This window comes from Pygocentrus nattereri, chromosome 2 (genome assembly GCF_015220715.1).
Source record: "Pygocentrus nattereri isolate fPygNat1 chromosome 2, fPygNat1.pri, whole genome shotgun sequence".
In the NCBI taxonomy this organism is placed as follows: domain Eukaryota; kingdom Metazoa; phylum Chordata; class Actinopteri; order Characiformes; family Serrasalmidae; genus Pygocentrus; species Pygocentrus nattereri.
In genome coordinates, this window is record NC_051212.1 from 46,824,372 (window position 1) to 46,849,409 (window position 25,038).

General features: G+C 41.2%; 1 protein-coding gene across 6 annotated transcripts in view; it reads left to right on the forward strand.

Moving 5' to 3' along the window:
- LOC108442582 overlaps nt 1-25,038 on the forward strand; it is a 298,955-nt gene that overhangs the window by 97,584 nt on the left and 176,333 nt on the right. For all 6 annotated transcript variants that reach the window (XM_037531975.1, XM_037531973.1, XM_037531982.1 and 3 more), the window contains exon 2: nt 16,070-17,822. In XM_037531975.1, the coding sequence (XP_037387872.1) occupies nt 16,347-17,822 (1,476 nt within the window). In that variant the 5' untranslated portion in view covers nt 16,070-16,346. The remainder of the gene's footprint in view (nt 1-16,069; nt 17,823-25,038) is intronic.

Consider the following 25,038-nt stretch of genomic DNA (forward strand, 5'->3'; position numbering starts at 1 on the left):
TCGTATGGTGCACAGGGGGTTTCGAGGTCAATGGGAAAGAACAAATTTAGCAACGCAGTCACAGAGGGGCCCTCCGGCGCAACACACAACCAAAACAGACTTTAGAAATGATTAGCATAGCGCTCTGCTGGACTAGCATTCAGCCCGAGCGTGGTACTTCCAGTCTGTTAGCACAAACGCCACCTCCAGCCATCGTGGGTCCCAGCAGCACATTATGAACCTAAGGCTGTAGTGCTTGATACGGAAAGACTTGAATGGCAAGAGCAAAAAAAAAGAGAGGGAACAGCAAATAGGCGAATTTGAATAGACTCACATCAGACGATGAGACATCAATTTGCTTTGAGGAGAGAAAGTGAGACTAACCAAGAAACAGAGACAGCTAAAGCCTATTGATCTGTGTCTGTTACAGAGGACATGCCCTGTAGAAACAGTTCTTTTTTTTCCCCTCCCCTTCAGAGCTTGCGGAGATAAGAACTGAAGGCTTTAATAAAATGAAAGAGTTTGGTTAAACCACAAATTGACTCGGGCAATTTTAAAGGGAATTATTAGGTGTCATTATTCTGTCTCTTTCAAGCCGCCTGATTGAGGCTTCGTCTGTTCTCGAGGCTTTTAGTGCTGGAAATATTTAAATTCCATCACTAACCTTGGGCGATTTGGGTTCGCTCAGCTTGAAAATATCTCCTGCTTGTCCGGCTGAGCCATTGCTCCGCAGGCCCGCCCTTGAAAGCTAAAGTGAGAGAAAGACTGAGGTGCAGATGTTTTTTTCCTGACAGGTTTCCCTCAGAAAAGTGTTTTTACAAATAAGAGTAGAGGAAGCAAACTTCAGTAGCATACTGCAACAATTACTTGTCATCAAAGGTAAATACATTATTAGCATCGGAGAGACTCTGCCTGCATCTGAACTTGTCAGTGAGGAAACCTTAAGGCCTTCTGGGCCTTTAGAGGAGGCCTAATGACTCTGGGAATTAAAAATACATGTAAAGTAAGTGTTTTGGTTTAAACAATGAGTTAAATTCCTGAAATATTCAATGCAAAATGATCAAATCAGGATATTTTGTCTAGGTAGTTGCAGCCAAGTAAGGTCTCCCATTGGTTAGGCCTTCAGGAACTGGATTGAAAGCCTCAATGCATTAGATTAACTACCGGCATAATTAGGAAGTGAGAGTAGAATCATGTTTTGATTTCTAGTGAGTGGAAGCAGCTTTGTTACTCTTGGTCTCCTGAATATCCTAGACACGTCACTATGACGACCTGTGAGGTTTCAGTTAGTTGTTAGAAAGCAGTGGAATCAGTTTTATGCCAGGACTCTTTTCTAATAGAGTCATTAAAAAACTGCAGCATACAAGTAAAAATTTGTGATCACCTCAGCTTTAAGCTTCTAGTAAAATGATGGAAGGTCATTCACAAACAAATGTCTGTGTTTAATCTAGAATGGGCAGATATTCTTGTGTACCAGTATTTGCTTAGTGCTAACATAACATTAGAAACCCCATAGGGGAGACAGGTAGAACTTAGCACTATCATACAGGTGAGGGGTGAGCATTTTCTGACCAAGTTTCAGCACAGCAGATTATGTGGTAACACCACACAGAAGCCTAAATCAGAGAAAATAAACAGGGTGGAGTTTCTGCCTAAACGTCTGAAATGGTAACTTTGTAGGAGAAGGAAACACATTCTGAACTGTATGGCAGTTTGATTTCATTTCAAGTGCTGGATCTACTGGTCCACTTGTCTAGAAAAAGCACACACTATGTGAAAGGCATCTGGCAGTTTTTAATAATGTAAAGAAATAAAACAAACAAAAAAGGAAATTTGCTTTTGATTACAACAATTTGTAATTTAATAACAGAACGTGATATTTTTCTTAATTTCTTTCATAAACCAAAATCTTTTGAGCCCTTGCAGTATGTTCGTCTTTAAAATTTGAGAGGGTGTAACGGTGACTAGCTGTGTTGTTTTCAGCAAGTAATATCTGCTTTCTGAAAGATTCCACAGTTACTCATGTAGTAATATAGCATGTTCTAACATAGGGAATAAGTGTGCAGTCCGTAGTAATCGATTTTAGACATGGCAACCAACAGAATGATTGCATTTTTCAGTCTTTTTGAAAATACATGAGCGTATGTGAAATATTCATCCTCTCTCTCTGTCTCTCTCTCACACATACACACACATCCACTGGGCTGCCGGGTTTATAGAGTCCAAGATTCTGGGACCATTCTGGAAAATGTCAGCCTCTGTTTTGAAAGGATCAGATGGCTTTTTGATGTTGAGAGCTGCTGATGCGGAAGGAGAAGAAAGGCACTCTTGATGGGCATCAGGTGTAATTTCTGCAAATGTCTCTGCACTCGCACCACCTCCTCTCAGGCAACTCGCTACCTATAAGACACTAGCCCTAACTTCTACCCATCCTATTGGCTAAAAGTGGCCGGTGATGGCAAGCTTCATTTGCCTTGTACATTCCTAGAAATAGGAATATTCTTATTTTAAGTCATAGTCTTGTACAGCAGACCACAGATGATTGTTAAAATCTTTGTTATTGGTGGTAATATTAGTGGTTCTCAATCCACGCTCTCAAGTAAACCCTGCACTGTACAGTTTAGCACAGAAGTTCACTATCGGGTGTGAGAGCAGGTCAAGCCATGAGTATCCAAGATGTTAATCCAAGTCAAATCTCAGTCTCAGTCAAGTCTCAAAGGTGTGAGTCCAAGTCAAGTCTTGAGTCTCTAAGGTGTGAGTCTGAGTCAGTTATCGAGTCTCTGAGGTTTTAGTCCAAGTCGAGTCTCTGAAGCCTTGAGTGTCTAATGCGCAAGTCTGAATCAAGTCTTGAGTCTCTGAAGTTTGAATCCAAGTCAATTCTCAAGTTTCTGAGGTTAGAGTCCAAGTCAAGTCTCTCAAGTCTTGAGTATCTCAGGTTTGAGTCCACGTCCAATCTCAAGTCACTGAGGTGCGAGTCTGGTTAAAGTTTTGAATATCTGGGGTTTAAGTCTAAGTCAGTTCTCAGTTCACTGTTGTGTGAGTCTTGGGTCTCTAAGGTACGAGTTTGATGAGGTGAAAGTCTAGAGTCTCTGAGGTGTGAGTGCAAGTCAAGCCAGGAGTATCCAAGATGCAAGTCTAAGTCAAATCTCAAGTCTCTGAGACATGAGTCTCAGTCACGTCTTGAGTATCTAAGGTGTGAGTCTGATTCAGGCCTCTAAGGTCCAAGTCATATCTGGAGTTTCTAAAGTTCAAGTCTAATTCAAGTCTCTCGAGGCTTGAGTATTTTAGGTGCAATTCTGAATCAAGTAATGAGCCACTGAGGTGCAAATCTGAGTCAATTCTCAAATCTGAGGTTAAGTCCAAGTCAAGTCTTTCAAGTCTTGAGTATCTGAGTCCAAGTCTCAGGTCTCTGAGGTGCAAGTTCAAGTCATGTCTCAAGTCTCTAAGGTGTGAGTCTGATGAGATTAAAGTCAGACTCATTTCTTCAGTATCTCATGTGCAAGTCTAGTTAATGTCTTGAGTCTCTGAGGTGCAAGTCCAAGTCATTTCTTTAGCAACTGAAGTGCGAATCAGAGTTATTTCTCAAGTCTCTGAGGTTCAAGTCCAAGTCAAGTCTCTCAAGTCTTGAGTATCTTAGGTTTGAGACCAAGTCAAATCTCAAGTTACTGAGGTGTGAGTCTAACTGAAGTCTTGAATATCTGAGGTTTGAGTCCAAGTCAAGTCTCAAGTCACAGAGGTGTGAGTCCTTGTCTTGAGTCCATAAGGTGTGAGTCTGATAAGGTGAAAGTTGGCATCATTTCTTGAGTGTCTGAGATGTCCAAGGCATTTCTGAGATCTGTGAGGTGCCAGACCATGTCATTTCTTGAGTCTCTGAGGTTTGAGTACAATTGAAGTTTCATGTCTCTGAGTTGTGAGTCCGTGTCCTGAGTCTCTGAGGTGTGAATCCTATTTGAGGCTAGAGTCTCTGAGGTGTCAGTCCAAGTCAAATCTCAAGTCTCTGAGCTGTGCAAGTAAAGAGTCTAAGTCCAGTCTCAAGTCTTTAAGGATGAGGTTTAGTCTCACATTTTGTTAGTAATCAAGATTAGCCTGATATATTATTTACAGAGTGCACACTGCACATTGTGCGTGGTACAGGCTTGTATTGTGATCTCTGGTATAGCCTCTATATTCTGGGATTCCATATATTCTGTACACTTCTACATGAAAAATAAACAAACATGCATCAACTCATTACTGTTTAGTCATTATTGCTTGTTTTTTGAAATGCAACACTTTTATACTAAAAGCCATATCAAATCTGACACTGCTGTAAACTGTGAGTGAATGACATTACAGCAAAATGTCTCTCATTAGTTTAGAAATGAAATGTTTTATTTGTTGTATCAAGTTTTGCATGTTTTTTTTGTCTGAATCAGTCAACATGTAAATTAAGTGCAAGTCTGAGTTACTGACTTGAGTCCCCATCTCAATTTTTCCCCATTCCTAAAATTCAGCCTAGACATGAATGGTGTCCAAAGGTAATGTAGCTAACAAGTAATGAAAGTTTATGGTAGCTTGTTGCAAACTACATGCTTAAATTATACATATTGCCTCAAAAGATATAGATTTTTTTCTGGCCCGCCACCAGCCCCCTCTTTGGAGGATGACTTTATTCCTTATTTTTATTATACAGTTAGAAAAAAAGAAAAGGAAAAAAATGTTCAGCTTTTACAACTTTTGGCATTTTTGACTAGTATAACCAAGATAATAATCAAAATAATCAACAGAGGATTGGGTTTAGGTGGTCGGTGCAAGTGTGTGTGTGTGTGTGTGTAACCATATTGAGTTTTAAAGTCATCTTAAATAGACTTGCTTATGTGTTTGCCAATGTTAGCCAGGCACAGACACAATGCTAGTGCTTATAGCTATAAAACATACTTTTGTCCATTTTATACACACAACCAAGTCTATTAAATACTACTGAACAACTTGTGTTGTAATTTAGGCCTGTAGTCAACATGACATTAACTGCTCAGTCATAAACACCCATTAGTTGTTAGCAAGATTATAGCTCCAGTATGGACCAAAAAAACACAGCCTTCCAACACTAAATATTCTGGCTGATCGACTACATTTATGGTAAGTGATGAACTGTATTTTTTGAAGTTTCTGAAGGGCGATGCTGATGAGTTGAATCATATTTGATGAAGCCAGATAAACTTGGCACATCCCAAAAGAGTGCACTTTGTATCCTACAGGCACAGATGCTTTGTTTGTCTTCGAGCCTTAGCATTCGGTCCTCCGTAGCCCTTTATGAATTATTAATGCGCAGAATGGATGCGAATGCTGATTAAGTGATGTTAAATAGGTACATATATTAACGGGGTCAGGCCGAGGGCACTTGTGCATTTGCTTTACTGTATACCCAAGCGCCGAATCACTGTCTGCTGTAATCAGATTACTTATGTCAGGCTTTTTCCAGTGGGCCTTCTAGTACGGGAGGCAGAAAACTGTTTTGTAACAGAAACAGCCCCCACCTCCCACTGCCAAACGATTTATGAGCGAGTTGGGGATTTGTTTATGTCCTTCGCTCATGTCCATTTCATCTGCTGATCACGGGGTAGCTATTTCGTGCCCCTCGCCTCCCCTCACCTCAACATCTTGTCCATGGTACATGGTTTTAAGTCTCACTTTGTCTTTTGTGTGAAAACGATCTTTTTTACTTTAAGCTGTCCGACGGGAACCGCCCTGAAGAGGACTTAGCCGCGGCACTTAGCGAATTGAGGAATTCGTCAGGATTATAGGCCCGCTGTCTCACTATCTTTCTCTTCCCCTCACTCCATTTGTGGCTTTTGCCTTTGTACTTGTTTGCTTTTTGTGTCCTGAGAGAACCCCTGGGGCTTTTTTTTCCGAGAAAGCGCGGAGACGTGGCGCCAGCATAGGCACTGCATATGAATTGTCGCTTTAGCGATTTTACCTCAGGTAAAGTAGGATCGTGGGAGGATGAAATCTCTCCACTTAGACATATTTACACCCTCATTTTGCTGAGGAAAAAAAAACAAAGGCTGACGTGGGGTCCCTTGACGTTTGCACATAACCCCCCCACCTCCCTTCCCTAGCCCTGCTCCATTGCACTTAGATCTCTTGTTTTGCCTTAATGCCTTTGTGAGGTGGAAAGGGCCGTGCCTTCCGAAGTCATTTCTGCACTCGCAGTGGGGAGCGCCTCCACTTTGTGCTGCTTTTTACTTTGTGCATATTTGTCGGAAGAATTGCTCTTTTTTTCTCCCCCTCCGGCATGGCAATAAAGAAGAAAGAGTCAGCTTACTTCTTCTTCTTTTTCTCCTCTCTCTCTCTCTCTCCCCCCCTCCCTCTTTCTCCCTCACCTCGGTCTGGTCCAGGAAAAGCTTCCCAGGAGCATTTGCAGCGGGAAAAGGTGAAAGAATAACAAAGCGAGGTGTATTTACTCATCTGCGCCGAGTGTGGGAGAAAGTTTCCTAGAATGAAAATGCTCACTGGTGTGTGCGCATCTTTTTATGGCATGTGGAATGGAGAGGACGTGCAAGTGTGTGTTTGAATGGGAGGCAGTTTATTTATTTATTTATTTTTTTGAGAGCTGTTTATGTAGCTATTTCCTTTTCCATGATAAATGTGTGTGTATGCGTGGGGAAAAAAAAATTTTGTGCAGACAAGATGCTTTTTTTCAGATAACGCTTTGTGCGGAACTGTTTAATGCACGAACATGGAGATAGACAGCCAGAGAGAAACCGTGGAGACGGATCGTGATTAAAATTTTCAGTCTCGTTGGTGTTGGTGACAGCCTTCCCCACGCTGCACGGCACTCTCAGCGATCAATGGCAGGGAATCGGCCTCCAATACTAACGAACCAAGAGATCGTTTGAGTTCGGGGTCCTGGGAAGGGAAAAATTAATTAAGATATTTATGGCCTCAATTAATCAGTTCAGTGAGATACTCCTAGATGTCCGGAGGGTGCATCTGGCGCGGCAGGAAGCAGAGGGAAATGTGCTAAAGCAATCAGACATTCTTATGTCCACACCTTACTCTCGTACACACACCCAACACACAGTACAGCTGTCATCAGGCCTGAAGGTTTTTTTCAAACCAGAGTTTAGCCTGAGAACATTCTACCAGACGTGAAGCACAGCACTAAATGTAGAAACAAAGGTTGACCAAATTCTGTCGAAACCTGACTGTAGACCAACAAAATCTGTCCAAATCGGACTATAGACCAACAAAATTCTGTCCAAACCTGACTGTAGACCAACAAAATCTGTCCAAACCTGACTTTAGACCAACAAAATCTGTCCAAACCTGACTGTAGACCAACAAAATCTGTCTAAACCTGACTGTAGACCAACAAATTCTGTCTAAACCTGACTGTAGACCAACAAAATCTGTCCAAACCTGACTGTAGACCAACAAAATCTGTCCAAACCTGACTTTAGACCAACAAATTCTGTCTAAACCTGACTGTAGACCAACAAATTCTGTCTAAACCTGACTGTAGACCAACAAAATCTGTCCAAACCTGACTGTAGACCAACAAAATCTGTCCAAACCTGACTGTAGACCAACAAAATTCTGTCTAAACCTGACTGTAGACCAACAAAATCTGTCTTACAATCCCAACTGTAGCCTGAAAAAATACTGTCTAAATCTGACTGTAACTTATCAGAAATCTTTAGAAACCTGACTATAGCCTATTATAGCCTATTAGACTATAGACTATAGACAAAATTCTGTACAGTCCTGAATGTTGCTCAACAAAATTCTGTATGATATCTGATTGGACAAAATTCTGTGTATGCGACTGAACAAATTTCTGTCCAAATCTGACTATAAATAAAAAAAAATCTCTGAATGACTGAAGAATGAAAATTCTCTCTGAATCCAACTCTACACCAGCAAAATTCTGTCCCAGTTTGACTAATGCCCTACAAAATTCTCTCTGAACCTGACTCTATCCTGACAAAATTCTGTCTAAGCCTCACTAAAATCTAAAATTCTGTCTGAACCTGAAAGCTGCCCAACAAAATCTTTCCAAACTTAATTATAGCCCAACAAAATTCTGTACAATCTCAACCATAGCCTGGCAGAACTCTGTCTAAATCTGACTGTATCCAGACAAAATTCTGTGCATGTGACTGTAGTTTGATAAAATTCTATCTGAACCCCCCACTGCAGTCCAACAAATTTCTGTCCAAAACTGACTGCAAATAAATAAATAAAAAAAACAGCTGACGCTCAACAAAATTTTCTATGAACCCAAAATCTTTCCAAACTTACTTGCAGGCCAACAAAATTCTTTCCAAACGCAAAATGATAATTTTTTTCCAAATCCGACTATAGGTTGACAAAATTCTGTCCAAACCAGTCTGTAGCCCAGACCAACCCTGATAGTAGCCCAACAAAATTCTGTCTAAACTCGTGAGGTGCCTGACAAATTTCTGCCTGAAACTGACTTAGCCCAAGTCTGCTCATGAGAAATAAACGCATCATTCATAACAACAACAACATTAAGTTACCAGGCAGTGTCCATAACAACCATGAAAATGAATATATTCATCAATATATGGCTCTGACAGCATCCCATCTGACAAGTGTTTATTTTGGTTAACTTTGCATAGCCTATAACATTATTCTGTTTCTGGTCTCATGGACCTAGATACCAACAAGTAGAACAAATAGTGTGCTATTAGAAATTGTTTAAGATAATAATATTATGTCCGATCTATCATCTTGAGAAGTTTGCTGCCATAGCCATCCGTGGCTGGGTGTCCATCAGAGCATAATTGCCCTCACTTTCTCTGGGTGTACAGGATCTTCATTCTCTCTGTCACACACTGTGATGCCAGGTGTCTATTAGCTGATGTAGAATTGGTAATTAGCATTCTCTTGATCTGTCCAGTGATGTAAGCATTTGCTAGCCTTCATCCCTCCAGCTTGGTAGCATCTTATGATGGGGAAATGTAGCAGTTGACTACAGAGAAAAAAGTAAGAAAGAAGAATAAGGCATGGAGAAACTAAAACAGGAATAAAGGCAGGCCGAAATCTTTTAAAGGTAGGCGATATGAGGCCCAAACATGAAATCTGGGCTTGACCTGAGCCCGACAAATTTTCAGGAAATGATGACTGAATGAAACCGAACCTGACACGAGTAACACCAACATGCACATCCTATTGAATAGGAGCCTATCTGTACTAGTAAGCCTTTTCTAACAGCACACTCTCAGACACTTTCACCCTGAACAGGACCTGCACTGATTCCACTTAACAGCCTGAGGGAAAGTGCACGCTGAAAGGAGTGTCAAACACTGTCACACACACACACACACACACACACTCCCACGCGAGCACAATCGGGCATGGGTACACTCCTACGGTGGCTTTGACAGTGTCGACACGCTGGCTCAGTACGTGCCCCCAGCTAGTTAACCAGGTGCCCATGACAGCCAGGCAGTCCACCCACCAGCATGTTCTGCCAATAAAGCGGCCATGGACCAAACCACCAGGCGTGATTGTGCTCTAATAGGTATTCTGAACTTGAAGCTTGCTGAGGGTGCTCAAGTTGCCCGTTCTAGATAGTTAAATTTTCAGCTTGTGTCGATGAAACCTGGCTAAAAAGCATCTGCAAAAACATTACACTTCAGTGCATCTAAAAGAAGCTCCTAGTGCACCTAGTGAGGCTTATGGGTTCAGGTTATTTTTCAGTTATTAATCTAAAATCAAAAACCAAGTGTCTCTTTACCCCAAATGTGGTTGATCGGTCATCCGTGTTGAAAAAACAGCACAGACCTGGATGCAATTCCATGCTGGTCTTGCTGGTTTATGATGGGCTTCTATCAGTTTTGTTGGTCACCAAGCACTGTCATGCTGGTTGACCAACATACCAGCATCCAAAGCGCAATATAGCAGTGCTGTGGAAGAAAAAACTTGTAAAAATTTTCAGTTTTTTAAATAATTTGAAAGTGCCTGTTGGCCTTTACATCATGTGTAAATTTCATAATGAATGCACCAAAATATGGCCCAAAATGACTTACATTAAAAGTCAAATAGTTTTTTTTCTCTCACCTGTTTGGTTATCATTTTTGAGATACAGTGTTTTGTTCCAACAACAGCGATATGCTTCTTTTGCTGGTGACCAGCCATGCTTGTCTATGCTAGTTTTTCTAGGTGTCTGAAGCTTGCTTCTTTTAGGCTAACGTAGCATTGTCCAAATTGCAGTACTAAACCATTTTACACTTGCCTCAAAGTGCAGGAAGTGATCTTGAGGACTTGACTAAACAAATAGGCTTGCTTATGTGGTTTCTGACACTGTTTGACACTTTTATCTATAAAATGGACAAAAGTATATCAAAATAGCTAAAAGCAGTAGCAACGGCCATCTTGAATCCTGAATTTTGTACATACTTTTCAAGGATTCAAGGATTCTGGACATTTTTGTAGATAACTGTGTGTCATATGGTGTCTGAAAACTCATAGGTAAATCTATTTGAGATTACTATAATTTCCCCTGTACCCTAAATGTTGCTGGTGAGTCATATTTGATGTCTGAAACGTACTTGCTTCTTTAGCGTTGCGCTCAAGTTACAAGGCCAATGTAGCTAACAAGAAATGGAAGCCAGCTAGTGGTTTAGCATTGTGCAAATTGCAGTACTAAACCATTTTACACTTGCCTCAAAGCACATTGAGCAGCTAAATGATCTTGTACATTTGATAAAAAGACTTGCTTGTGTGGTTTCTGATGTGTGAAACTGTTACCTATAAAAATGGACTGTGGCAGCAGCCACATTGAATCTTGGAATCTGTCCATACATAATTTGTCCATTTTTATACATAAGAGTATGTCATACAGTGTCAGAAACCACATAGATAAGTCTGTTTGAGATTGCTTTAAAAACCCAAAGTGGTTTGATATACATTTCTGGAAATTTAGGCTTGCAGTTTGCTCAGTGCTAACCTGATAGCTATTAGCCTCCAGCCATGCTTTGGCTGATCAGCTACATCCAGGGTAAGAAGCAATTTGGCACAACATTTGCTTAATATTAGCTACTATGTTACTCAGTAACCCCAAAGCTTTGGGCACCCTAAATAACAGGTTTTATTAATCTTCTTTTCAAACTGAAAAGAATTATGCAGTTTAATAATTGCTGTTTATATGCTTTAATATCTTGGGGGAAAAAAGAAAACACATATTGTGACTGTTGCAAAAGTTATGGCACATTTTATAGTTTCCCTGCTAAAAAAAAAACAGCCGAGACCAGCACAAATTCCATGTGGTGGTCCATATGTTGGCCTGGTTAGGGTCTGATGCTGGTTTAGCTGGTCACCCAGCATGGTCATGCAGAGTGACCAGCATCCAAAACACAACATATGCTGGTTTTGGAGGTGATCAGCACAACAGCTTCCATCACTGCTGATCAACATACCAGCATCCAAAACACAACAAATGCTGGTTTTGCTGCTGACCAGTTATGCTGGGTTATGCAGATTTTTCTAGCAAAGTTATGTTTTATGTTTTTATATGTTGAACTAAGAAAAGTGTTGTGCTCCCTGTAAAGGATGCATACTTATGCATCACTTAGAAAATCAATAAAACATGTAATTTGACCGAGGGATTTGTGGATGACTGCATATATGAGTATTATAGCTGTTTTCTTGGTACTTCTAGGATGGTACATAGTTACAAGAGTGACTGCAAGGCTTGCTTTCATAATTCAAAGGGTTAATAAGTCCTGTGTGTCTTTGGAAATCCATGCATCTTTGACTTTGCTGTAAAAACACTCCGCCTCGAGTTTAGCTTCAGCACCGATGAGGGCGCGAGACAAGCCGTCAATCCCAATGTCACCGGGGCGTCCGAGAAGATTGGCTGATTGATTGAGGCGAGACAGAGTACGGAGGGTGAGGGAGGTTAAGGCAGAAGCATGATTGACACAGAGGTAGCCACGGATAGCAGAGGGAAAGGAAAGATAGGACAGCATATTAAAACAATAGCGAGAGAGAAAGAGAGAGAGAGAGAGAGAGAGAGAGAGAGAGAGAAATAGATGGTTGGGGGGGGCTGCGTTGGTTGCGCAGAGGAACAGAATGGAAGATGGCGAGTCAGAGAGGGACAGGTGGTGAGTGGGAGAGGTGGCGGGAGAGAGAAAATAAGAGGAAGGCTTTTTAGAAACGTGAGGAGAGATTGTGATTGAAAATGAAAGTGGAAAAGTGTGTGAACAAGCAAGGGAGGTAGGGAGGTGGTGGTGGTGGGGCATTTGGGGGGGGGGGGCAGGAGGGGTGGAGGGGAGATCCTGTGGGGATGTTCACATCTCAGTCATGCCTCGGTGAATGCACTGACAGGGTCTCGGCGCCTCACAACAGTTCTCGAGTGTCGTACAGCACAACAGAGGACATGGCCCCCACAGGAACATGCCGCAAATACACAACCCACAACAGAGCACACAGTACAAACAAGCAAACCACTTTTCCCCACAATGCAGCTTTCTACACTGTGATAACGCAGATGTTCTGACTGTCTGTTTAACCTTTTGAACCAGAGCCTCCTCATTGAGGTATTAATCTAAAGGCTTATTATTCAGTTTTTGCAGTAAAGCAGTAAAAAAAGTGATGTTACAGTAATAAAATGACTTTTCCTGCAACAAAATGTCGTTATTTAATGACATCTATTTACACATTATAACATAAACACGGGTAAATACATAATACAAAATAAGAATTTGCTAAAGTATGCAATATGCAAAAGTTTGAGTGCCCCTTGTCAAATCCCATATTTTGCTGATTTCTAAAAATAGGTTAATCACCTTCTGGAGAGAACACACTTCTGCACATTTTATAGCACAATTGCTGTTTATTTGCTGAATTTAACATATTAATAAAATAAAAAAAATCATAAAATGCAGCCTGTGCAAATATATGGCACGTTTTATATTTTATGCAAATAAATAGAAATCGTGCACTGAAATTGACAAAAAATACCATATTTACATTTGTGCCCAGACTACAAAACATACAATTTAAAGAGTATTTAAACCTTTACACAGTATTAATTATTGACTGTATATGACCAGCACAATGCAAGTGCCACAAGATCAGCAAGAAATCTGTCGATGCATCCAATCAGGGCTCTTTATGAAAATTTGTTGGCTCTTCCACCCACCTCAGCCATATTATTTTGTAAGAATGGAAAAGAATGAATATTTGATTTATTTTAATCAGAAAAGACCTCCCATCATTTATTTAATTTCCTGTCAAAACAGTCATTAAGTACCAGTTATTCATTTTTCAGGGTCAGAAAACATATTTAACAGAGGAATTTCAAAGGAGCCTCAACAATTACAAACAACATCATTTTATGTTTTTAATGTTTCTGTGTTTGTGCTTACCTTTATTATAGCTTCCATTCTTTTCCAGAGACTTGCTTTCAGTTTTTTGCTTTCATAAATCTGCAGGGATATTTTTTCCATATTTCAAAAGAAGAGGTTTGGCTGTGTCTTTTCATTAGTTTCCACCGTTTTTAGCCTGGCCTATTCAGCTTACAAAAATTAAGCCCCGCCCATTCAGCCGGGACCGTTTAGCCCCACCCATTTGGTTTATAGCAGTTTAGCTCCACCCATTCAGCCTACAGCAGTGTAGCCCTGCCCACATTGCATATAGTTGTGTAGCCCCACACATTCAGCCTACAGCAATTTAGCCCCAGTCATTTAGCTCACAGTTGTTCAGCCCCACCTATTCGTGTTATATGGAGTATTTCAGCCAGCTCTTTGATTGAGGCAAATGCAAGGCATCCAATTAGAACAGAGTTCATTTACATATATCAGTCTTCAAGGCACAGGAACAGAAACATCTAAGATTCACAATCATATGTTTATGTTGTAACAAATTGAATGTGAATTGGATCAGTTTTCCTCTTTTAAGTCATGGCAAATAAACTCTAGGTCACAAGTCTAGACACACGAGATCTAAAGGCTTATTTAAATGTTATATAAATATTTGAATTGATGCATCTGTATAAATTTATCAGAAGAAAAACATTTTTGAACAATGTAGTTTTCATGCAGGACTTAGGATCCTGATTACTATGCATTTCTGAATAAATGCTGATTATGTCTGGAATGTCTCCATAATGCATTTCATCTAGTCAGTAGTGCTGTAATGGGGTGAGGGGTGTGGTCTAAGTAGTCATATTTGGTAGAAGGCCAAATGAGCCATTTTAAAGTTACTTTATCTTTTGATTAATAATAGTAATAATAATAATAATAATTCATTAGATCTATTATTCTAAAATGTGGATAAAGTAAAAAAAATGGAGAACTCTAGGAGTAGACTCAATACATCCAAACCTTTGAATAGAGCTTATGTAAATAAATGACCACAAGTAATAGCACGAGGTTTTTGAGAACAAAAAAGTTTTTTTTACGATCAGTTTAGATTTGTACTTTAGTAGCTGCGTACAGTGGATAAAAAAATGAATCTGTCAATCACAATTGTCATTAAATCTTGTTGGCATTCCAATAATTTCACTTACGGAAAGAGGTGCAGAATCAGCTGCTTGTGTCCCAGCATTCTCTGTGGTTCTACGTCACGTGTAGCACCAATTTTTTCAGTGACAGAACAATATAACGTTTCAAATATTTGATCTGATAGCAAGAAAACCTTGCTTGCAAACAGAGCATTGTTGATAAATACTGTATCACAACATTTGGCCTACTCAGCCTCTGGATGACTGCGAAGATCAGCTTCACGTCATCAGAGTGAAGGGTGCAGGGATGGAAACTCAGTGGTAATATAGGAACATGATTTGATATTCTGTAAATCGTCTGTTAGCCTATAAATCATGATTGTCTGCTCTTCCACACAATGCACTTTGCTGGGCCATTATTTATTCTGCCCGGCTCACAAACACATTAGTCTTAGACCATGATACAGTGTGAGTCCAAGCAATGTGGCGATGTACAGTAGAGAGTTTGTCCAAGCCACTTTTCACCTTCATATCTAACACACACAGCAATGCAGAACAGCCTACAGCACTCTCACCTTGCCAGAGAGCGTGCCTACACAATGCACAATTCATTACACAGCAGCCTCTAAAAATACAGCCCGAAATAGTACGGCCTAAAATGTATGATGCTTTTAAAAGATAAACTTACCACCTGACACAGAACTTGTCAACTGTGCAATTAGAGCAAGGAGAAGCAAACATAGAATCACAAATGCAATGGCTTAAAGGGACAATGAAAATGTAACCAGTGTTATGTCTGTGGTAAACATATTTGCAGCCTATGGTGTTGTGTCTGAGATTTTCTGACTTAAAAATGAGGAAAACCCCCTTCTGATGATGTATCTTGAAGGTGGGAGGAACTTGTGTACACCTACAGAATGCTTTGGGGTGGCTTTTTGGGGGTGTTTTTCTTCTCTAGATGGAGAATGCAGAAAGAAGGCAGATAGCTAATGTTACCCCAGGAAGCCAAATATCCTATTGCAACCCTGTAGAACCATAGAAAGTGTAGTAGTCTTCAAATGTCATCTTTACTTGAGGATTTCTTGAGCAACAGAAGTGACTCATCAGATGAGAAGGACAAAGTTAGCAAGGTAGCTACCTGGTTAGTTACATACTTTACCCTAGTTTGGCTTCTTTTTGTTATAAGGCTAGAGGGTAAGGGTAAAAATATTGTCGCTTGCATCTACTTTTGTGCTGAATAAAGACAGAATCACTTTTCTTTTGCTTACCATTTTAACAGTTACATTAATGCTACCATGGTTGTGTTTATTAGCCTTTAACTCTGCAGCAGTTACAATTGGTTGACACCACAATGATTCCCAAAGGTTGCATGAAGTATTTGCATAATACACGCCAGGTATTATAGTGAAAAACATTTGATGGAAAAATGAAAACAACAGACATGCCAGTGCTGTTCTACATAAGACATTCAGCTTGCGATGAGGATTTATAGAGTACAGTGATTATTTCTAAGTTAAGGCATCTGTCTGTCATCCTGTCTGTGTGTTCTGCTACCCTTGCTGTGTCACTCCATGTTTAATTAACACACTGCCACGATTAAAGTTTTAACGTAATTATCTTTATCTTTCCTCTCAGGGCGATCAACCCTCCATGGGAAACTGAGTGAAACGTTCTGCCAGAAGAGGCTCGGATTGATAGAGGCAGATACTGCAGAAGCGGAAGAAAAAAAAGAGGGATTGCGTGACTGACACCTGCCCTGCAGCTTTGGCAGAGGACGTGTAACGGAGGAGTAAAGACTGGGGGGGGAGCAGGGAAATAGACACAGAAGGAAGAATGAAGACAACCAGAAAGGAAGCATTTCCTTCCATTAGCTGTCACTTAAATTAATTCACTATACCTTCAATCACTCAACATGACTGACAGGTGGATCTTCTTATTGGTATCCTTTTGCCTGTGGGAGGGGCTTATAGGCTTGGGATCAGTCACAAAGGTCGTTAAGAGAAGAGGATTGGGTTCAGTTCATTCCCAATTGCATGGAGGCAATGGGGTGGCCAATCAATGGGATACAAGTGTGGAAAAGAATGGATTGCCAGTAGTTCGGCTCAAAGAACTGATTGGTGCTGACAAAGTGGATGACAGATCTATAGGTCACCCAAAAGGTGCTCAGAACAATGGAGCCCTGCCTGTCTCAAACCAGGACGAACTCCTTGATTTTAATGCGAAATCTCTTCTTCAGGTAGACGACTCCAGTAAGAGGGTACGCATGGCAGTTGATGGTACACGGGACGTGCTTGAGTCAAGAAGGAATAGGAATACCACTAAAAACATGGAAGTTGCACCTAAAAGTGGACGACTTGATAAGGGGACTCCAATTCACCACAAGATAGACTCTAGTTTACACCTAAACAGAACCAGATTCAAGTCCCCTCCAAGATCAAGAGGGAGGTCAAGCCCTGGGATTCTCAGCAATGCCAAGGGTCCGAAGGGGGCTATGCTGGACCCACCGCATAAATTAAACTTGACTGGAAGCTACGGTGTATTGAAGCTCATTTCCAAGGATAACCTTGTGCGGATTGTGAACTCCCAACTCCAGAACGGTCTGAATTTCCAGAACAAGATTAGTCACAGTAGGAAGAGAGATTTGATTGATATGGATCGCAGCCAAGTGGAGGAACCTGAAATAAAGAGACAAGACAGGCCAATAACTCCAGATGTTCATGAATCTGATCATCATAACAAGAATCTAACAGTTGAGCCATGCTCAAGCACCATCACAAATCCCAATGGTAATCCAGATCAAACGATTCGCACTCTAAGGAAACCAATTAGTGAACGCACTCCCAATTCGAGAGAGGAAGAGAAAAAGGCAGAGGCAAGGGGTGCAGCTTTCACTGTTTCTTGGAGAAGCAAACACTACACTACCCACGTGGCATCAACACCACAAAGTGAACTTGTGGTCAACACAGAGGCCAATCTTGTTACTGTGCACAGCGATACTTCTCCAAGTATGTTGCATGCTCCGTCTCAGACAGACTCTGATCCAAAAAAGAGCTCAGAAACTGATGCAAAAGAGGAACCAGGATTGGAATTCAGTGCCACCCAGGATCCCATTAGTAAAGCTTCAGATTCTCTTGATGGTGGTCACATTCTGAAGCTTCCCCCGAATCCGGAACGCAGTGGAGGAGGTACGGAAAGCAGAGGGACAACTGTGGACACCTGGCCTGGCCGAGGGTGGCATGGCCTCGTGTTCCAGGAAATGGAGGAGGACGAAGATAAGACATGGAGTCCAAAGGAAGGATCTCGATCAAGAAGACGACGCAGTTGGATCTGGAACCAGTTCTTTGTTATTGAAGAATATGCTGGGCCAGAACCTGTTCTCATTGGAAGGGTAAGTACAAAGCTCATTTCTAACGCAAGGCACGTCGTCTTTTGTCCCCCTCTGTCCAGGAGAGCAAATTAGCGTCTACCTGGTGTCATCAACTTTTAACTACCATTGATTTCCCACACATCTGGATGACTGGGTTTTCTAACCACATAATGACCTAAAATTAATCAATTAGGAGGTGAGGCACCAGAGATTGTTAACTCTGTGATCCCTACTGAGATCACAATAAAAAAATCCTTTTTTCTGTAACTGAAACAGACGTCTCCCAGAGAGCGTTCTGATTAAACTTTTATCTCAACGTTAGTGTCATTAGACCGATTAACCCTGTCATTTTACTGTCAGTCTCTGTCAATTTGATTCTCGGTGGAGTCCAACCTCAGCAGGTCTGAAAATAACGTACCAATCAGCTTCTCCACTAAGCTACTGATTCAACACTGTTAACACTACAGTGAACGTGATGAAGTATTCAAATCATGCCTCCGGGCAGACAATCAAGAGCACAGAGGTAGGGCATGAAAACACCAAGCAGAAACCCGTAATTTCTCAGGGTCCTGTCCTCGATGACTCATGCTTCACTGTACCATGGCCCTTAGTCTCCAGGGAGAGAAGGGCTCAGGAGGGTGGGATGAAGGCTAAGGGGTCAGTGGCAAAGAAAGGAAATCAGTGAATCACTTAAATTGGCTGCTTATTGTTGATGTTGGTTAGTCCTGGCAAAACTCTCTTCTTTGTCCTATTGTCTGGCTGTCACTCTCTCAGGTTCTATACACTGTTTCTGCTACTTTGTCTCTCTCTACTCTCTCACTCTCTCTCGCTCTTGCTTTCTCTCTGTCTCTCTCTCTCTCTCTCTCTCTCTCTCTCTCTCTGTTTCTCTCTCTTTCTCTCTCTCTCTCTCTCTCACCCTCTGTCTTCTCTCTTTTCTCGCTCACCTTCTGTATGTCTCCTCCTGTATGTCTCTCTCTCTTTCCACCTCTCTCAAACCTTTCTCCATCTCTCACAGTCTCTCTCTTTTATTGTAGCCGTCTGTCTTTCTTTTCTTTGTTTAACTATCTCTCCACTTCTCTCTTCACATCTCTCTCTATTTCTATTTTTCTCTCTTGCCTTCTCTATCCTCTTTCTTCTCTCTCACTTTCTCCCTCTCTATCTCTCTTCCTGTCATCTCTCCTCTATCTCTCCACCCCTTACTCGCTACTCTCTTCCTCTTTCCTGTCTTTTCTTTCTCTCTCCATCTTTCTGCCATGTTGTTTCTTTCTACTCTCACTATCTTTCTCTATCTCTGTATTCTTTCTATCTCTCTATCATTCTCTCAGCCTCTTTCCCTCTTCTTTCTTTCTCTTTGTATTTCTTCCTCCCTCTCCTTATTTTGGACTACTCTTTCTCTGCCTCTCTCTCTCTCTCTCTCTCTCTGTCCATGCATCCCATACCTCTTTACCCCTTCTCCTTCACCTGCTTCCTCTTCATCTCTCCCTCTTCTCTTTCTTCTACTCTCTTCATCCCTGCTCTCTGCTTTCACTCTCACCTCCTCTCCATCTCATTTCTCTTTCACTCTCTCTATCTGTCTCCTCTCTTGTATTCTGTCATTCTCTCACCGTCTCTGCCTCTCTTTCTCCTCTTTTGCTTTCTTTTTCTCTATTTATTGTCCTCTCTTCCTGTCATTCTGTTCTTTCTATCTTTCTCTCTCTTTTTTTCTCACTCTCCAGCTTTCTCTCTTGCACCTTCTCTCTTTTCTTTTTTCCTCTCTTTCTCTCTTCCTTTCTCTCCTTGTCTCCATCTCTCTTCCTTCTTTTTTCCTCTGTCACTATCTGGCTTTCTCTTTCCTCTCTCTTTTCATTGTCTCTCTCTTTTCCTTCCTCTTCTTTCTTACTTTGTATATTTTACTTTGTATATTTTTTCTCTCTCCCCTCTTTCTGTCACTCTCTGTCCCTCCGCTTCCAACCTCTCTATCCCTTTCCTCTTTCTCTGCCTATTGTTCTCTGTCTGTAACTCCTTCTCTTTCCTTTCTAACCTTCTCTCTCTTTCTCTCCCTCTCCATCTTTCTGTCTTGCTTTCTCTCTCTTCTTTTTTCTCTCGTTCTCCATCTCTTTCTCTCTTCTCTCTCTCTTGCCATCTCTGCCTCGTTCCCTTTGTGTCTTTTCTTTGTCTCTCTCTTTTCCTCCCTCTTCTTTCTCATTTTCTCTATTTTTTCACCCTTTTTCTCTCTCCCTCTTCTCTTTCTTCCTCTCTCTTTATCCCTGCTCTCTTTCTCTCCTGGTCACCTCTCTTTTTCCTCTTTCACTCTGCCTGTTTGCTCTCTTTTTATTCTGTCACTCTCTGTCTCCTTCTCTGTCTCTTCTGTTTCACTCTTTCTCTTTTTCTCTTCATTATCCTCTCTTACTCTCACTCTGTTCTTTTTCTCTTCTGTCTCTCTTTCTCTCTCACTCTCTCTTCTCTCACTCATCTTTCTTTCTTCTCTCTCTTCCCATCTCTGTCTGCCTTTCTTTCACTCTGTCGTTTCTTTGTCTCTCTCCTTCTCTCTCTCACTCCCTCTCTCTTTCCCTTCCACTCTTCTTTCTCATTTTCTCTAGTTTTTTCTTTCTCACCTCTTTCTAAATCTTTCTCTGCCCCTCATCTTCCCCTCCCTCTCTCTCTTCCTTAGTCTTTCTCCTCTCTCACTAGGTGTCTTTCTCTTTTTATCTTTCTCTCTCTTTCTCACTCCCTCTCTCTTTCCTCTCTTCTTTCTCATTTTCTCTAGTTTTTCCTTTCTCACCTCTTTCTAAGTCTTTCTCTGTCCCTCCTCTTTGCCTCTCTTTCTCTCTCAGTCTTTCTCCTCTCTCACTGTCTCTTTCTCTTTTCTGTCTTTCTCTCTCTCTCACTCCCTCTCTCTTTTCCTTCCTCTCTTCTTTCTCATTTTCTCTATTTTTTCTTTCGCACCTTTTTCTAAATCTCTTTTTCTGTCCCTCCTCTCCTCTCTCTCTCTCTCTCTCTCTCTCTCTCCCTCTCTCTGTCTGTCTGAAGCGCAGTGTGGATGGTGAAGGCAGTGGGGCTAATGTGCTGAGTAAATGAATGATGATGATCCTGTATGTTTGCCTGAGGCAGTCAGACGGCACTGCGGGATTGAAAAAAAATTCCCTGCTATGCTGTAGGGATGTCTTCCTGTCTGTGCGTCTGCTTCTCCAGCGCTTAATGGAACCCCTGCACTGTTAATATCAGGACACGTCCACCTGAGCTCAATAGCATTAGACATACTGGCTCACCGTGCTTATAATGAGAGGGCTGTTTAGAGCAAGGCAAGCACTGACCATCATTAGGAGGTAGTGGACAGTGGAAATGAGAGAGAGAGAGTGAAAGAGAGAAGTAAAGAGAGAGAAGTAGGAAATGATGAGGTGGTTGAGAATGCCTGAGGTGTCAGTGTCCAGTGCGGCAGATTGACAGTACTAGAAGCTATTAAAAGCTGCATTTGCTATAAGTGCCACTGCAGAATGTACTGACCAATACTGAGAAGTACACTTCAACCCCCCCGCCACATATATTACGCTTAAAACTTTGACAGCTCATCTTTGGCTTGGAGGACTCGAAGGGTCTTGAATGACGATGTGGGCATGTAAACATAACTACTGCTATAATGATGCTATGTAGAGTCATATCAAATGTTTAAAGACTGTCCGTCACAGCGGTCTTGCTTTTATGGGAAAAATGAGTGTCCCACTAGGAGGGACCACAGAAACATCCCAAATCTTCACCATGAACTGGCTGAATGCTATTTTCAACATAGTGGAGATGAAAGGCTGTTTTCACAAGAAACAGAAATGCCTAAACTTTTGGTACAACAAGTTTAGCTATTGCCTTTCGGACAGATACTAACCTGCTCACCACAGAAGGGTGTCTCACTTTATCTTTGCCATAGTTGCCAAGATTGAAGTTCAAGGATGTGTCCAGAATCGGAGAACATCAAACACACAACAAGAGCCACATTTACATGCAGCCTAATAATCCGTTAATAATCCAACAAATAGCTCAATCGGAATAGAATACATTCATGTATACACTTCAATCAAAGAAAATGAAAACAGTTCCTCTGAAATCGGCTGTAGCAGCAACTTTAAAGCAGGTTTTACATTCAGTACTTTGCATTAACATTAACTTGTTTTGCTCCGTATGACAAGTTTATTCCTTTATTAACTGCACAAACTCATTTTCCTGTGCTTAAGGCTGTTTTTGCTTCAAGCTGCAATACTTGAGTGACCTGTACATGCTCAACTCATCATTGTTTCTATTGCTATTGCTTTAGTGGAAGCAGCATTACCCTGCAACGGCTTCTTGCCAGAAAAATGTGGAAAAAAGCCCCATGACAAACAAAGTAAAGCAAAATTGGACAAATATAAGTTATAAAATTACTGACGTTTGGGGGATGGACTGTGCCTGAAACCCATTCTCCTTCCAAAGCAAGGCCCGATAAATTAGGTCTGTTAAACCCATTACCCATGAATTTTTGCAATCCCCACTACCACCCCATCTGACACTATGTCAGTCATACCACAGTAAAATTAGGGGGTTGGGAGAGGCTGTGGGGGTCTGGCCCCTCCCTCAATCAATCTGCCCTCAACTTGCGAATAAATGTTAATATTGAACTACATTTTAAGCGAGTACAGTTAACTTATGTTTTCACATGAGTTCAAAACACCAGCAGCATCTTACACCAGCTACAAACTTATGTTCGTAAGCTCAATCATGAATTTGGTTGTCCATCCTAAACCTTATGTTGAGAGTAGTTAGTTTAAAACTAGTGGCACATAACTTCAGTTGCACCATAGACACTTAAGGTACATCTTAACTAGTAGAGCGTAAAGTGATCGTAGATCAAAAACTGTTGCACAGAATGACGTTTTCATACTCTGCAGCCAATCAGTAACATTACCCGACATAAACAGGAAATATTGATGATCTCATTAGGCAGTAAATCGCTCGCTTTTCTCTATTTCCATGCTAGACTGACTTTGCTTGAGGCGTGTCAGTCTTATTAGCTATAATTCAAAAAGAGACAATTACGATAAAGTGGTGTCCTCAAAACGTCTATGTCTCATATGTGTGTTTATTCTGTTCTGCAGCTTGGAATTTTTTCAATGTTCAAACTGGGCTTTTAACAGCACTTTATCAATGAATGTTTGGTACCATAGTGAAGCTGAGACTAACATAATTGCTATTTGAATGACAAAATCAAAAGTAATGTTAGCTATGTTAGTTATATTTTAAAAAGGCCTTCATTCTCATCTTTGCATTGTAAATCTGCAGCTAGGAGGTCGGTGATTGATGACAAAAACTTGTGTAATCTGTCATACAGAACTGGTCGCCGGCACAAACCAAGACGTATTTTGTTTCTCATTGATCAAATCAACCAGCCATTTTAACCGATTGTTTTACGACAGTGCTTATAGTTACTTCAGGGTACGTGTAAATATTAAGTTATAACTTAAAGCTACATTGAAACTATGTTACTTGGGGCAACCGGTTAAATTCTAGTAGCTCGTAAAATTGAACATAGTAGCAGTTTACATTCAAACTGGGCTACGATTGAACTTGCGTTCAGCTGGTGCAACTGGCTGCAGTTAGATGCCAGCTAGCTAATAAACTACAACACCCATTTCACAACCTCAGTGTTTATCTGTTTATCTCTCATAAACCACATGACCCATTGGGTGAAAAGCTCTCCACTTGCACTTGAAAGCAGCACAGGTTCACACATTCTCTATGAGAAACAAACTTAGCAATTTTTCTGTTTATTTACCAAGCTTAACATACAGAGATCACAGGATGTGTTAATAACTGAAAAGTTGAGTTTCTGCTGAATCTATAATAGCGTAATAGATCACCCAGTTATAGTCGAAAATATAAAGATAAGACAGACACTTCTAGGTTTTAGGTTCTAAAGGGGTGAGATTATAGATCCAGGAAGACTCCCACATTAGCTGAAGAAGTACTCTGCGGTATTTTTAGTGTAATTAGCTTGCTAGTACATTCTCTGCTAATAAGAGGCTCTAAAATGATGAGCTGTGCTGGTATTTATAGCTGTGCTGTATAATTGCCGCAACTGTGGAGGATTTTATGTTGCTCAGTCACAGACTTGGTAAGTTATTTTGTATATACATGCTCACGTTAGGGGAGTATCAAGGGACTAATTTCCAGCAAGTCTTCATACTGGCGGCGTGCACACCGCTTATCACCACATCGCAACTGTGTACATGTGTAGAGCTTGATTTTAATAAATGTCCATACATTAAGTCTTCCCTTTGCATTTAGAGGCGAAGCAGGAGTGGCAGCATAAATGTTTATGAGAATCTCTGAAGATTGATGCCTCTCCGCATGCGGCGCTAATGTGGGTCTTGTAGAGACACTGTTCTACGCTCCCCGGGCTGATTTTAAACCAGTGCGCTCTTCAAACTGAGCTTTTATGGCATGTAAACAGGTGTTAGATCAAATCTGTAAACGTGCGAGTCATTTAACCGCCAGGTTGCCAGCTTGTCTTGTCAGGTCTTGATGTTAGTGGTGTGTGTGAGGGGGTGTGCGTGTGGGTGGGTGTCTGTGATGTGTTCAGCTGTTTCAGTCAGACAGTAATGAAACGTGCACTGATTTAGAGCTCTTTCTTAGAGAAACCAGGCAGCCAGTTATTTCTCTCCCTGTCTCCATCTCCTCCTCTTTGTCTCTCTGTCATATATAGACACACACACACACACACACAGCAACTCAGCCACAAAGTGGTAGGCCATGTAAAATGCTGAGGCACATAGTATGCAGAGGTCACCAACTTTCTACACAGTCAATCGCTACAGACCTCCAAACTTCATGTGGCCTTCAGATTAGCTCAAGAACAGCGTAGAGAGCTCCATGGAATGGGTTTCCATAGCCAAGCAGCTGCATCTAAGCCTTACATCACCAAGCATAATGCAAAGCGTCGAATGCAGTGGTGTAAAGTGCTGTCACTGGACTCTAGAGCAGTGGAGACGTGTTCTCTGGAGTGATGAATCACGCTTCTCCGTCTGGCAATTAGATCAGAGACTGCGAACCAAGCCTTCTCATCCAACATCAGTCTCTGACCTCACAAATGCTCTTCTGGAAGAATGGTCAAAAAATCCCATAAACACTCCTAATCCTTTTGGAAAGCCTTTCCAGAGGAGTTGAAGCTGTTATAGCTGGGGTGGGTGGGTCGACATCATATTAAACCCTATGGATTAATGGGATCTCACTCAAG